The sequence below is a fragment of the Rattus norvegicus genome, chromosome 8 (assembly GCF_036323735.1).
Source record: "Rattus norvegicus strain BN/NHsdMcwi chromosome 8, GRCr8, whole genome shotgun sequence".
In the NCBI taxonomy this organism is placed as follows: Eukaryota; Metazoa; Chordata; class Mammalia; order Rodentia; family Muridae; genus Rattus; species Rattus norvegicus.
Window position 1 is genome coordinate 117,931,746 of NC_086026.1, and position 13,042 is coordinate 117,944,787.

General features: G+C 45.6%; 1 protein-coding gene across 7 annotated transcripts in view; it reads left to right on the forward strand.

The window, feature by feature from the left end:
- The window catches only part of Usp4 (ubiquitin specific peptidase 4), a 45,359-nt gene that overhangs the window by 19,170 nt on the left and 13,147 nt on the right, over nt 1-13,042 (forward strand). For 2 of the 7 annotated variants that reach the window (XM_063264999.1, NM_001135012.3), the window contains 7 exons: nt 621-738; nt 1,737-1,910; nt 4,337-4,495; nt 6,096-6,320; nt 7,150-7,233; nt 7,754-7,848; nt 12,580-12,771. In XM_063264999.1, coding sequence (XP_063121069.1) covers nt 621-738; nt 1,737-1,910; nt 4,337-4,495; nt 6,096-6,320; nt 7,150-7,233; nt 7,754-7,848; nt 12,580-12,771 — 1,047 coding nt within the window. The other 5 variants (XM_063265001.1, XM_063265002.1, XM_039080938.2 and 2 more) reach the window with 4 other exon arrangements.

Sequence of the window (13,042 nt, forward strand, 5' to 3'; positions counted from 1 at the left end):
TCACTTGTCCTTTTGCTGTCTGGTGTTTTTTCCAGTCTAAGCCATTGATAATCTTGAGGGCAGAGTAGCTGGTGTAGGGAGATCACAACTTTGTGAAGGGATGGGCTGGTCAGATGGCAGCTGTAAGGGGACAGTTCTCAGTTCTGGTAGAACCCTGTTTCTCCTCTTAGTAGCTGTGTTTCTTTCTTCATGAATATTAGGAGTGTCTGCCTCGAGGCATAGACGAGATGGAAGAGAGTGAGCAGAGAAAGAATAGACGAACACTCAGGTCCAGTCAAGGGTATTGTGGCCTTGTGGATGGTGGCACACATCAGCTCTTGACCTTGGTACCTAAAATATTCTTTCCTGTTATCACCTGATAGTTAGCCTAGAATGATATCAAATCAGTCGCCAAAGTCTAAAAGGAGAAAATTCAAATAGCATTTCTCTCTTTAAGGCTATACTTATATCTGCTGACGTGTCAGGTAAAGGTAGAGGACCAGAAATGGTAGGGGTCATGTACATTATGAGATGAGACAACCAGCCACAAACTCTAGATGCTGACGCAGAGCTCGGCAAGCCTCCCTGAGGGAACATGTGCAGCACTTGGTTTTATCGCTGATGTGCATTGTGTCTTTCAGTGGAGCTGGCTTCTCTGCCTCGTATAATTGCCAGGAGCCCCCATCACCTCATATCCAGCCTGGCCTCTGTGGACTCGGAAACCTGGGAAACACCTGTTTTATGAATTCTGCTTTGCAGGTAGACGGGAGAGTTGCTAACGAAATAAAACTGTGGTTGGAGTTCATTAATTGAAAAATTAGTCTTGGGGTCCCCCCACCCCACTTCACCTCCCTTTAGTGTTTCAGAAGTCTCTGCCAGGGTGTCTCCTACTGGCTAGTTCAGAACAGCATCATCTGTGTTTGTGGTCCTAGAACATCTGTTGTTTGCTTAGTTGGTTGATATTTTTTGAGACACAGACTCTTGCTTTCTCTTCAAAAGGCAAGAAAGGGGGTTGGGGATTTAGCTCAGTGGTAGAGCACTTGCCGAAAAAAATAAAAAAAAAGGGGGGGGGGCGAGAAAGACTCAGGGGTGATAGAGGTCTTGCCTTTCTCAAGCATGTCAGGCATTCTCAGTGGATTCAATTCCCAGTACTAGTGCTACAAAACCAAACAAAAACCAGTGTTAACATGGTACTTCCTGACTAAAATCTCAGGATGGGAGTTAGGAAGATCTTAAGTTCAAGGATCATGGTCTAGGCTACAGAGGGAGATCTTACCGTAGAAATCTCTTTATTCATTCATCAGGTATTTATTGGGTAGATACTATGTAATAACATCATGATAGACATGGCTGCAAGGAGTTAAGAGTCCAGCTCCAAAATTACGAGGTCATCGTCTCTAAAAATATCCTCGCTTTTGAAGTTCAGGGTTTCCTAAGAGCACTCTCAATTTTGGTAAGTTGCTAGAAGGATTTAGGATTTACTTAAAGCTATCATACTTAATTCATGATAAGGAAAGGATACAGATAAGGTTAGTCAAAAGAAAGTGCAAATCGAGTGTCCAGGAGGTTCCAAATGCAGAACTCTAGGACGGTTATATATATCTGCAATCCCAGGGTTGGACAGCTGTGGTAAGAGGGTGGCCAAGAGTTTGAAACCAGCCTAGTTTATAAGTGTGCCAGACAAAAGAACTTGGTTTGTATTTCTTGTTTTCATGCTGTCTGGAAGGGTTGCAAACTCTGGTTCTGTTCTGTTTCAGTGCCTGAGCAACACTGGTCCACTGACTGAGTACTTTCTCAAAGATGAGTATGAGGCCGAGATCAACAGAGACAACCCTCTGGGGATGAAAGGGGAGATTGCAGAGGCCTATGCAGAGCTCATCAAGCAGATGTGGTCTGGAAGGGACACCCACGTAGCACCACGGATGTTCAAAGTAGGTTGAGAAGTCTTTCTGAAAAGAAAAGATTGTTTTACATTTATGTTTGTGTGTGTGCACACTCATGTGCAGTCACTCATATTTGTTTTAGAGGGGAGTGGCTTCATATTGTACTAAGGCATCCCTTTGCTTGCATTTTGGCCTAAGGTGAAGGTAGACTGAGGGGCCAGCAAGATGGCTCAGTGGGTAAAGGCAAGCCTACTGGCCCGAGCGCAGTCCCCAGAACCCATGTTAAGGCGGAATGAAATAATCTACAGTTATTCTCTGACCTCTTGTCTTGTTCTGTACAGTGGCACTCAGAACTCAGACTGTTTTGTTTTATTTTGTTGGTTTTTTTTTTTTAAAAGGTCTAATTTAAGACTTAGGTTGATGTCTTCCGACCTTCCTATTCCTTTCAGTGCTGGGGAACTTGATTTTTCTGGGGGGAGGGGTGATTTTTGCTTTGTTTTGCTTTGGGTTTTTGTTGTTGTTGTTGTTTTGGTGGTGTAGGAGTTTTTTTGGTTGTTTTTGTTTTTTTGTGTGTAGCACTGACTACATAGGACTCACTATGTAGCCCACTCTCTAGACCAGGCTGGCCTCAGACTCAGACAGACTCAGCTGCCTTTGCCTCCCAAGTACTGGAATCAAAGGTGTGTGCTAGCACTACATGGCCCCTATGTTTTAAACTAGAGTGATGTGAGTGTTGTCCCTGTGTCCCTGTGCTCTCAGTCAGGACCTCAGAAGGTAGGGATAGACTCACACCACTCTCAGAAGGTGATGTGAAAAGCAATTCTTGTTTTTTTTGTTTTGTTTTGTTTTGTTTTTTTTTTTTTTTGGTTTCTTTTTTTTTTTTTTTTTTTTTTTTTTTTTTTTTTTTAAGATTTATTCTATATAAGTACACTGTAGCTGCCATCAGACACACCAGAAGAGGGCATCAGACCCCATTACAGATGGTTGTGAGCCACCATGTGGTTGCTGGGAATTGAACTCAGGACCTCTGGAAGAGCAGTCGGTGCTCTTAACCACTGAGCCATCTCTCCAACCCGGTTTTTTTTTTTTTTTTTTTTTTTTGTTTTTTTTTGGTTCTTTTTTTCGGAGCTGGGGACTGAACCCAGGGCCTTGCGCTTCCTAGGCAAGCGCTCTGCCACTGAGCCAAATCCCCAGCCCCTTTTTGGTTTTTTTAAGACAGGGTTTTTCTGCATAGCCTTGGCTCTAAGTCCTGGCCTCCAGTTCAGAGATCCACCTGCCTCTGTCTTGTGAGTGCTGGGATTAAAGGTGTGTGAAAGGTACCTCCATCCTTACTTAGGTCTTTTCTCTCAGTGAAAAAAAAAAATCTCATGTGGTTGTTTAATACTGAGAACTCTAAATCATAAAAAATACTAGGATTGGACGGCAGCACCCTGGTTTGGCTCCAGTGTAAACAACTTACAGATAGCATTTTGGAGTGGTATTCTGATGGACCCAGTTGTTAGCTGAGTTAGCTCTGTCTTGTGGTATCCATTAGCCTAGGTGCTACTGAACACTTGTAATGTGGTTAATGTGACCAAGAGTCTGAACTGGGGGCTGGAAGGGTTGGAGAGATGGCTCAAGTTAAGAAGAGAACTGGCTATCCTTCTAGAGGATCCAGATTTCATTCCCAGCACCCACATGGTGGTTCACAATCGTGTATAAGTCCAGTCCCAGGAAATCCACATTCATATTCTGCCTTTCATGAGTACCATAGAGGCAGATGGCAAAAAAAGAAAGAAATCCTTGCTGTTAGGGATTTAGCTCAAGGCTTTGTGCTTAGAAAAAGGGGGTGGGCTCTACCCCATCCACCTCTTTTCTTTCTTCTCAACTTAAATATAAACAATCTCTCAATTAGGAACTAAGATAATATACAACACAGATGTAGAACACTGCTTGTTCAGTCTTAGGCTGCATCATAGTCTCAGGGAGGCATATTACAAGAGACTGTGGGCTGTCCCTGGAGTTTCTGGTTGAGTCTGAGTGGTGCTTTAGAGTGTGCTGTTGTTGCTGACTGGAGACTGCCCTCAAGGGCATCACTGGACACGCAGATCTGGAGCATTAGGGCTGTTTCATGTATGACTCTGGATTTGATGTAGGTATCATTTCTAAGGCTCTATAATTTAACTCTGTGAACCACAAAAAGACATTGGAGTGGGGTTCACATCACTACTTGGATCTATCAGCTGAGAGTTAGTTAGGTTAGTCAGGCCTGTGTTTTACTTGCATCTCTGACCTGAGCCATTTCTCTGGTGGTCTCATTGGCCTCAGTATGACTTGTAAGGGGTTAGTGGGACTGTCTGTTGCTCAGGTGAGGTTTCTCGTGTCCCACCTGGCTGTTAAGCTGCTGTTGTGGGCCCTGCCCCTGACTGACTTGTTTGCTTTTTTTCTCCTCTACTACTTTATTACGTCTCCTAATGGAGTTGCTTTTGTTGTAGACGCAAGTGGGACGTTTCGCCCCTCAGTTTTCTGGCTACCAACAACAAGACTCTCAAGAGCTGTTAGCCTTTATTCTAGATGGATTGCATGAAGACCTGAACCGAGTAAAGAAGAAGCCTTACCTGGAGCCAAAGGATGCCAATGGGCGACCAGATGCGGTATGATATTGAAGCTGTCTGCACAGTGTCCAAAGAGACTTCCTTCTGTTGGCAGCATGGGAACAGTCTTCTGGTGTTGGGGTTAGTGCGAGGGCCCCGTTGCCTCTCAGTGTTATCAGTGACATGGATGCATTTGTTCCTAGTCAGAAAGGAGGATAACTATAGTTGCCGTCCCCCCACTCACCCCACAGTGTTCCAGATCGAACTCCCAGAGCCTTTTGAATATTAGACAGTCACGCCACCTGTGAGCTCCATCCCAGGCCAACTGTAGTTACTCCTAGTACTTTTTCAGGTTTCTTCAAGTGAGTCAGTTTGTTTAGTATTGCATTGGCAAGCCAGGAACGAGCGAGCACTGAAGACTTCAACATGCTGACAGGGTCTTCTCAGCGCTCTTACTGCTCTCTCCAGTTCATCGGTGTTTATTTGTGGTACTGGCCATAAAACCTCCAACCTCCTTCCTATTGGGCAAGTGCTGTACCATTGGGCTGTTGTTATGACCTCCTTGTATTGTTTAGTTTGAAATGCAGTCTTACTAATTGTTCAGAATGGTCTTGACCTCAGTCTCTAGTCCAGGAAGACCTTGAAATTGGCGTCTTTCTGCCTCAACTCCCAAGTAGCCAGGGTTACAGGCCCATTTTTTTGTGAGACAGGATCTCATTAGTAGTCTGGGCTTGCATCTGACTATATATTTGAGAGTTCCTAGAAATTTTGAATCTTTTGTACCCTCTTCTTCCCTTGATTAGTAAAATATCTAGTTAAAAGGAAATTTAAGGGGTTGGGGATTTAGCTCAGTGGTAGAGCGCTTGCCTAGGAAGCGCAAGGCCCTGGGTTCGGTCCCCAGCTCCGAAAAAAAGAACCAAAAAAAAAAAAAAAAAGGGAAATTTAAGATATATATACTGGATGCCTTGATTTTTCTAGGACTTGATAATGGAATTTATTTTCGGTACCTTGTTGCATTGAAATAATTGACATGAATGCTTTAAGGTAGCTTTTAAATCTTAAACAACAGTTAGCTTCCAGAGGTCCTGCGTTCAATTCCCAGCAACCACCTGGTGGCTCACAACCATCTGTAATGAGATCTGATGCCCTCTTCTGGTGTGTCTGAAGACAGCTACAGTGTACCTATATATAATAGATAAATAAATACTCAATCAATCTCTCCTAAGGCTAGGCAGTGACATTCCATGCCTTTAATCCCAGCATTTTGGAGGCAGAACCAAGTGGATTTCTGAGTTCCAAGCCAGCTTGGTCTATAGAGCAGCTTCCAGAACAACCAGGGCTATACAGAGTAACCCTGTCTCAAGAAACCCAAAACCATAATATCCCCTAAGGGCTTTAGATCATTAAACACAAAAGGATTGGTCTATCCCCCATGGGACCTATGTGCCTACAGTGCTCTCAGGATCCCTTATTCTCCACAGATTCTTTGTTGATGTCTTAGTAAATGTAGTTATAGAGTAAATGTATGTATAGAGCTAGCCTGTGGTGAGACCATGGTGCACTGAATGCTCTCGGCTGTTCCTTGTCTCCTGGCGTTTTGGATTCCAGGGGAAGGACAGCTGTTGAGAATCTCCTACTGAATCCTTGTTCTTTCATCTAGGTGGTAGCAAAGGAAGCCTGGGAAAATCACAGGCTGAGGAATGACTCTGTGATTGTGGATACTTTCCATGGCCTTTTCAAATCTACTTTGGTTTGCCCAGAATGTGCTAAAGTTTCTGTGACCTTTGACCCATTTTGCTATCTAACTCTCCCACTGCCTTTGAAGAAAGATCGAATTATGGAGGTCTTCCTGGTTCCTGCTGACCCTCATTGCAGACCTATCCAGGTAACAGAATCCTCACCTTCATAGCACCCCTCACTGTTTGGACTCTGGTCCCAGGTGGGGCTACTCTCTGTCTGTTGCATGGGTCCCACTGGGCTTCGTCTGTGTGCGCCCTGGCCTCTCTCAGACCTCTGTGTGAGCATTATGTAGGACCTGTTGCAAAGATCCTTGGAATAGATATTGGGTCCTCTGTCACTCTCCCACCATGTAAATTCCTGTAGCTGTTCTTCCGGCTAACGGTTCTTGAATGTTGGGGGGGGATGCAGTAGAGTTTCCTTAAGTTTGTCTTCAAATCAGGTAGGAGAGCAAGCCAGATGAGAGGTATGGTCAGTGGGTCTTCATGTGTAATTCTGCTGGTGGCAAGGGGCAAGGTGATATCTGCTGGGTGTGATTGTGCACACCTTTTCTCCTGGTGCTCAAGGGAGGCAAAAGCAGCTAGAGCACATCTGAAGTTGAAGCCAGCTTGGTGTTTGTAATGACTTCCAGGCCATCCAAAGCTACAGAGTGAGGCTCTATCTCCAAAAAACAAAAAGGGGGGCGGGAGAGGAGAAAGGTGATACACATATCAAATGGCAGTTCATATGCTCTTAGTGCTTCTCAAAGGAAGCACTGACCCAGTCCAAAGGTAAAGGATAGAACAGTGTCTAGGCAGGAAGGAGGCACTGCCTGAATGTTGTAGCTATGCTAACACCAGAGGCTTGGCTCTGTCAGCTGGCTGTGTGACTCATCTGGGCCATGCACTGCCTCTGGAAGAATCCCATGTCCCCAGGATGCATGTTCCCCCTCAGGTCATTTCCTGTCTCCTGTCACCTTGACTGTTTCTCCTTTGCAGTACCGTGTGACTGTGCCATTGATGGGGGCCATTTCTGACCTGTGTGAAGCACTCTCCAAGCTGTCTGGCATTGCTGCAGAAAATGTAAGAGGGAGTCATTAGTAGCCCTTATCACCGTTAAGTCACTTTATGGTCCTTTGAATTTACTCTCAAACTTTTGGGAGGTTGTTGTTACTGGACAGCACAAATGTCTTGGATACCTCATACCTCCCGACCTTGCTCATGATCCCTTCCAGTACAGGGAAGCACTGTCTTTCTTCCACTGTGATGGGGCCACCCATTGTCAGAAGGACAAGAGTAGGGCTCACCTTCATCATGGTGTGGGTGTGGAGACTGGCTCTGGAAAGCCACTGAGGTTTCTAGGCCCTGACCAGTGTCTGCTCAGCACTCACTTCTCACTAGTCCTCCTACTTGAGGGCAGACGTCATCAAAGAGCCATGCTGACTGACAGCCGTGCTGCTCCCTTCCCGTCCTGGTCGCAGCTTTGGTGGTTCTCTGTAGGCAACACTTGAGCAAGGCATTTCTGTCCGTTGTTTCTGGGTTTTAGTCAGTGAGCAGAGCTCTGTGAGTCATCCTGTCATCTTCTTGTACTCTTGATTCTCAGATGGTGGTCACTGATGTGTATAATCACCGCTTCCACAAAATTTTCCAAATGGATGAAGGTTTAAGCCACATCACGCCTCGAGATGACATTTTTGTGTAAGTACTTAGCAGTTTCTGATACACGAGCAGAGGAGCACTGTGGAGACTGCTCTGACCTAGGTGCTCATGTGTGTATATCCTGGTGCCTGGCCACCAGAGATGCATGTTCAGGAAACTTGGCCTCTCTTAGTATCAAGAACCTTTTGGCCGCACACAGCCCTGCACAAACACAGTTCTGGTCAATAGATTCTGTTTGCTAAGAGGACTAATTTAGCAGTTCTGCTGTCAAAGGTTTTTTGCTCATTAAGAGTCACAGCTGGCCAGTCGACGGTTGCACACACCTTTGATCCTAGCCCTCAGGAGGCAGAGGCAGGAAGATCTCTTGAGTTCTAGGCCAACCTGGTCTACAGTGTGAGTTCCAGGACTACACAGAGAAACCCTGTCTTGGACAAAACAGAGTCACAGCTGTAAGAAAGGCCAGGGCAATCAAAGGGCTGTTGTATAGAGGAATTTGGGGTTTCTGTGCCCCAGGTGCCATGGTGACACACTCTTATTTCAGAAATGAGTAGCCATGGGCATCTCAGGCATTCTGCAAAGTTCTGAGATTCAGCTTTTGAAGTTTCTCACTCCCAAGGGAACACTACGAAGTGCTGCTTTGTGGCAACTCTTTGGGAAATAATGGTGTGTCCTCCTAGGTGCAGAACTGCAGCTTCTTACTTACGCTCTTCTTACTTCTCACTCAGAAAGACAGGCAGTTGGTTTGTTCAGTTGTGTAGTCTCAGCAGAGCCAGGCAGATCAGATCTCTCTGAACTTGAGACCAGTCTAGGCTAGAAGAATAGCCAGTGCTCTTAACTGCTGAGCCATCTCCCAACCTCCCAGATGACTTTAATAATCTCTTTTCTCACCATGAGGTGTTGGCTCACACCTTTAATCCCAGCACTTAGGAGGAAGAGGCAGGGAGAACTCCATGTTCAAGGCCAGCCTGGTCTACAGAGCAAGTTCCAGTACAGGGCAACAACAATCAAAACAAAACTTTTTTTTTTCCCTTTTCTTTCTTTCATTCATTCTTTTTTGTTTTGTTTTGCTTTGAACACATTTGTCTTTCCATGTATGAGAATGTGGGTGACAGAAGACAGAAATTGTACAGGTGCCACAGCTGAGGTCTGAGGACAAGATAAGGGAGTTCGTTCCCTGCTGCCAACCGTACAAGTCCTGGGAGAGACCTCAGGTCATCAGGCTGGTCAACAGATGGCCTTTACACACTCAGCTATCTCCCACCTCCTCTTTCTTTTATCTATTTCTTTCTTTCTTTATTTTTTTTTTGAGGCAGTTTTCTCTGAGTAACAGCCCTGGCAGCCCGAGAGCTCGGTTTCACCTGCCCCTGCCTCCAGATCACTGGGACCAAAGGTGTGCGTCACACCGCCCGTCGCCTGACCGCTGAAATTGCAGATATGTGCTGCCATGTTCCCTGTGGTTTTTTTTTTTGTTTTGTTTTTTTTTTGTTTGTTTGTTTTTGTTTGTTTGTTTTTTGTATTTTCTTTTTTTTCGGAGCTGGGGACCGAACCCAGGGCCTTGAGCTTGCTAGGCAAGCGCTTTACCACTGAGCTAAATCCCCAACCCCTGTTCCCTGTGTTTTAACCCTAATCCCTGAACATGGGCTTTCTCCATTGTGCAAACTAGTGTGCACACATGCCTAACTGAGGAGCGGTAAAGCACCTCCCTAACAGTTCCTGCAAACTACCATGAGCTGAGAAGGTATACAGGACTTGGACCAATCTTTGGGAAATTAAAATTACTTTAAAAGTGAGTTGATTTCAGAGAGCCGTGGGAAGGGTGCCAAGAGACACCAGTGGGATAGCTTAGTAGGGAAAGTGCTTCCTGCCCAAGGCCGGAGACCTGAGTTTGGCCACTCCAATCCACATAGTGAAAGGAGAGAACTGATCTCCACACATATAACACCCACGCGCGCGCACGCGCACACACATACACACACATACACACACACACACACACGGGCTTGAGCTCATATTTCCAGCACGTGTGTAAAGCTAGACATGGCGGTCCCTGCCTGTAACCCCGGTGCTGTGAAGTTGAGGTGATCTTGCTAGCCAAGGGGCTTATCTGAAATGGTGAGTGCCAGCTTCAGTGAGAGACACTGACTCGGAAAATAATTGACTGCAGAAAAGGCCAGTGTTGACCTCTGACCTCTACATACCACATCACCATACACATACAACATACACACACACACCATACACACACAACATGAGAACATGAGAATAGTGGCATAGTGTTTTGTCTTGGTTGGTTGGTACATTGATTTTTGTTTTGAGACAGGGTTGTCTTGGAGCTTACCATGTAGACCAGACTGGCCTCAAACTCAGTGAATCATGTTCTTCTGCCTCCTGAGTGCTGGATGTAGATGTGAGACTTTACCTCTGGGAACAGATAGTATTTTTAGCTATGTCACATGCTCACCACAACCCTGGTAGGTGAGTAATGCTACTAAGTACACAGACCTGAAGTTAGAGTGTTTCACTGGGTCACTCCAACCTGAGAAAGACACGGTGAACCTGGAACTTGGAGCAGCCTCACTCAAGCCCAGCTGCTGACCATGACTAACTTTGGTCTTCCTTCACGATGACAAGTTAGAGCATTGTTTCTAAAACTCCCTGCTGCACCAGCCAGCAAGGCCGTTCAGTAGGAATGGCTACTGGCTGACAATCCTAACTGCTAGAATTTAATCCCTCCAATCCACAGGAAAGAAGAGAATCAGCTCCACTCTAGTTGTCTTCTGATCTCCCTACCTGTGCCATACATGACATGTACGTGCGCATACACACACACACACACACACACACACACACACACACACACGCACCCACATAAACTATTTTTCAGAAAAAACTTCTGGAGCTTGCACCAGCGTCTAGCACCTATCAGGTAGCTTCGACAGCAGTTTCAGGGAATCTCATGTCTTCAGCCTTTTGACAGCATCATGTGCATGTGTATGGTACATATGACCCGTGAAGGCATATACACAAATGTCAATAAAAGTGAATCTTTAAGGGATTTTTGTTTTCCCTGCATAACTCCTAATGAGGACTGTTGGCCAGGCCTTGGGGAAGAGGGCTGGTGTGCACTTTTCAGAACCGGACTCAGTGAGCTTGCGTGTGCGTTTATTGGGAGAGGGGAAGACTGCAGTCAGTTGTCAATAATTTTAGTAACATCTCCAGAATAACAGTGTTCCCTACAGGGAATGTCCTCCTCCCTGACCATGTAAGGCTGGCACTGTTTGTTCACTGTAGACCAGATTTCAAAATAATTTATTTGTATTTGGTAGTTTGCTTGGCTTTCTCTGGATTTTTATAAAATTGGATGTGATTGGATGTGCTGGTGTGTGTCTCTGTCCAGCATTGGGGAGGCAGAGACAGGTGGATTTGTGGTGAGTTTTACACCACCCTGGCCAACATAACGAGTTCCTGACAAGCCCGGACTACATAGTAAACTTTTTTAAAACTAAGAAGTGGGGAGGGTATAATTATACTCTTTTTGCCTCAGTGATTTTGAACATTGACGGTAACTGGTTTTTAGTTTCCCCACTTGGTAAGTCTTTGGCTGGTAGTCTCAGTGTATATTCCTGTGTTACATTTGGCTTTATTCCACAGCAGGGCACTAAGAACACAGTTTTAAAAGTTGAGCTTTTAGGGGTTGGGGATTTAGCTCAGTGGTAGAGCGCTTGCCTAGGAAGCGCAAGGCCTTGGGTTAGGTCCCCAGCTCTGGGGAAAAAAAAAAAAAAAAAAAAAGTTGAGCTTTTAGCTGGGCAGTAGTATCGAACACCTTTAGTCCCAGCATCAGGAGGCAGAGGCAGGTGGATAGATTTCTGTGAGTTCAGGGCCAGCCTGGCCTATAAAGTGAGTTCCAGCACAGCTATGACTACACAAAAAGCTCTGTCTTGAAAAAGCAAAAAGGGAATGAAAAGAACACCGACAGCAGCACACAGCAGTTGAGCTCTTGGCAAGGCCTGGTGTCAGATTGCCAGTTTTTAAACCTGAGGACTAAGGCAAGACAGCTGACCAGCTGAACCTGTGAGGTCCACAGCTATGCTAAACAATATAATGCCAGTGTTTGGGAGGTTAAGCAGAAAGTTTTCTGTGAGTTCAAGGCCAGCTTGGGCTACATACTCTGTAGAACTCTCAGAAACAAGCCTGCGGGGAGAGAGCCTGTGAATGCAGCTCCTGGGTGCTCGCTTGTGTATACAGAGCACTGGGTTTCATCCCTAACTCAGATAAACCCGCTCGTCTGTAATCCCAGCACTTGGAAGGCAGAGGTGGAAGGATTAGAGGTTTAAGGTCCTCCTCAGTTATGTAGTGTGTTTGAGGCTTGCCTGGGATATGGAAGGAAAGAGGAACAGAGACAGAGGCTAAAATAGTAATTTTTAAAAGTTGAGCTTTTTGGTGAGGAAAAGTGAAGTTGGAAGGTGAATTTTCTGTGATGGCACCGTTGCTGGCCCTCATTTCCTTTGATGATCAGAGAATTGCCTGTGGTTTCCGTCTTTGGGGACTAATGTAGTCCAGTGTCTTTGAGTTCTGTAGGTCACACGCGTTGACAGTGATCCTCGGTGAGATTATTCACTCAGCCTGTACTCACCTAGGAAATGGCTGATCTTCCTTTTCTTCTAAAAGTTACTCTATCTTTTATCATCACAACCTCACCAGCTTGCAGCTTATATCTGTTTTGCTGACAGGGACCTACTGCTAAAGGTTCCCTCTCTGTGACTCATGCAGGTATGAGATCTGCACCACTCCCATGGATGGCTCAGAATATATCACTCTCCCAGTCTACTTCAGAGAAAAGAAGTCCAGGCCATCGAGTACTTCCTCTGGGGCCGTGCTCTATGGACAGCCACTTCTTGTTTCTGTCCCTAAGCACAGACTAACCCTCGAGTCCTTATACCAGGCTGTTTGTGAACGTATCAGGTTGGTACCGGAAATGTAATTTGATTGTTATCTGAGATTAATGGGTCCAGCAGCTTGAGTCGCTGTAGTTTTTCTGTAGATCCCAGGGTCTCACTTCTGTGAAAACAAGGAACTGTGCCAGCTTCTGCTGGGAGGGAGGGTCGGGGGAGCTAATGGGCTGGAGTGGCTGGCACACTAAATAACATGAGCCAGGATTTGTTCAAGCGCTGATTCCTAGAATCTTATCTAGGATGGAAAGTACTGGATGGCATTTAGTTGGAAGAAAAGAGGG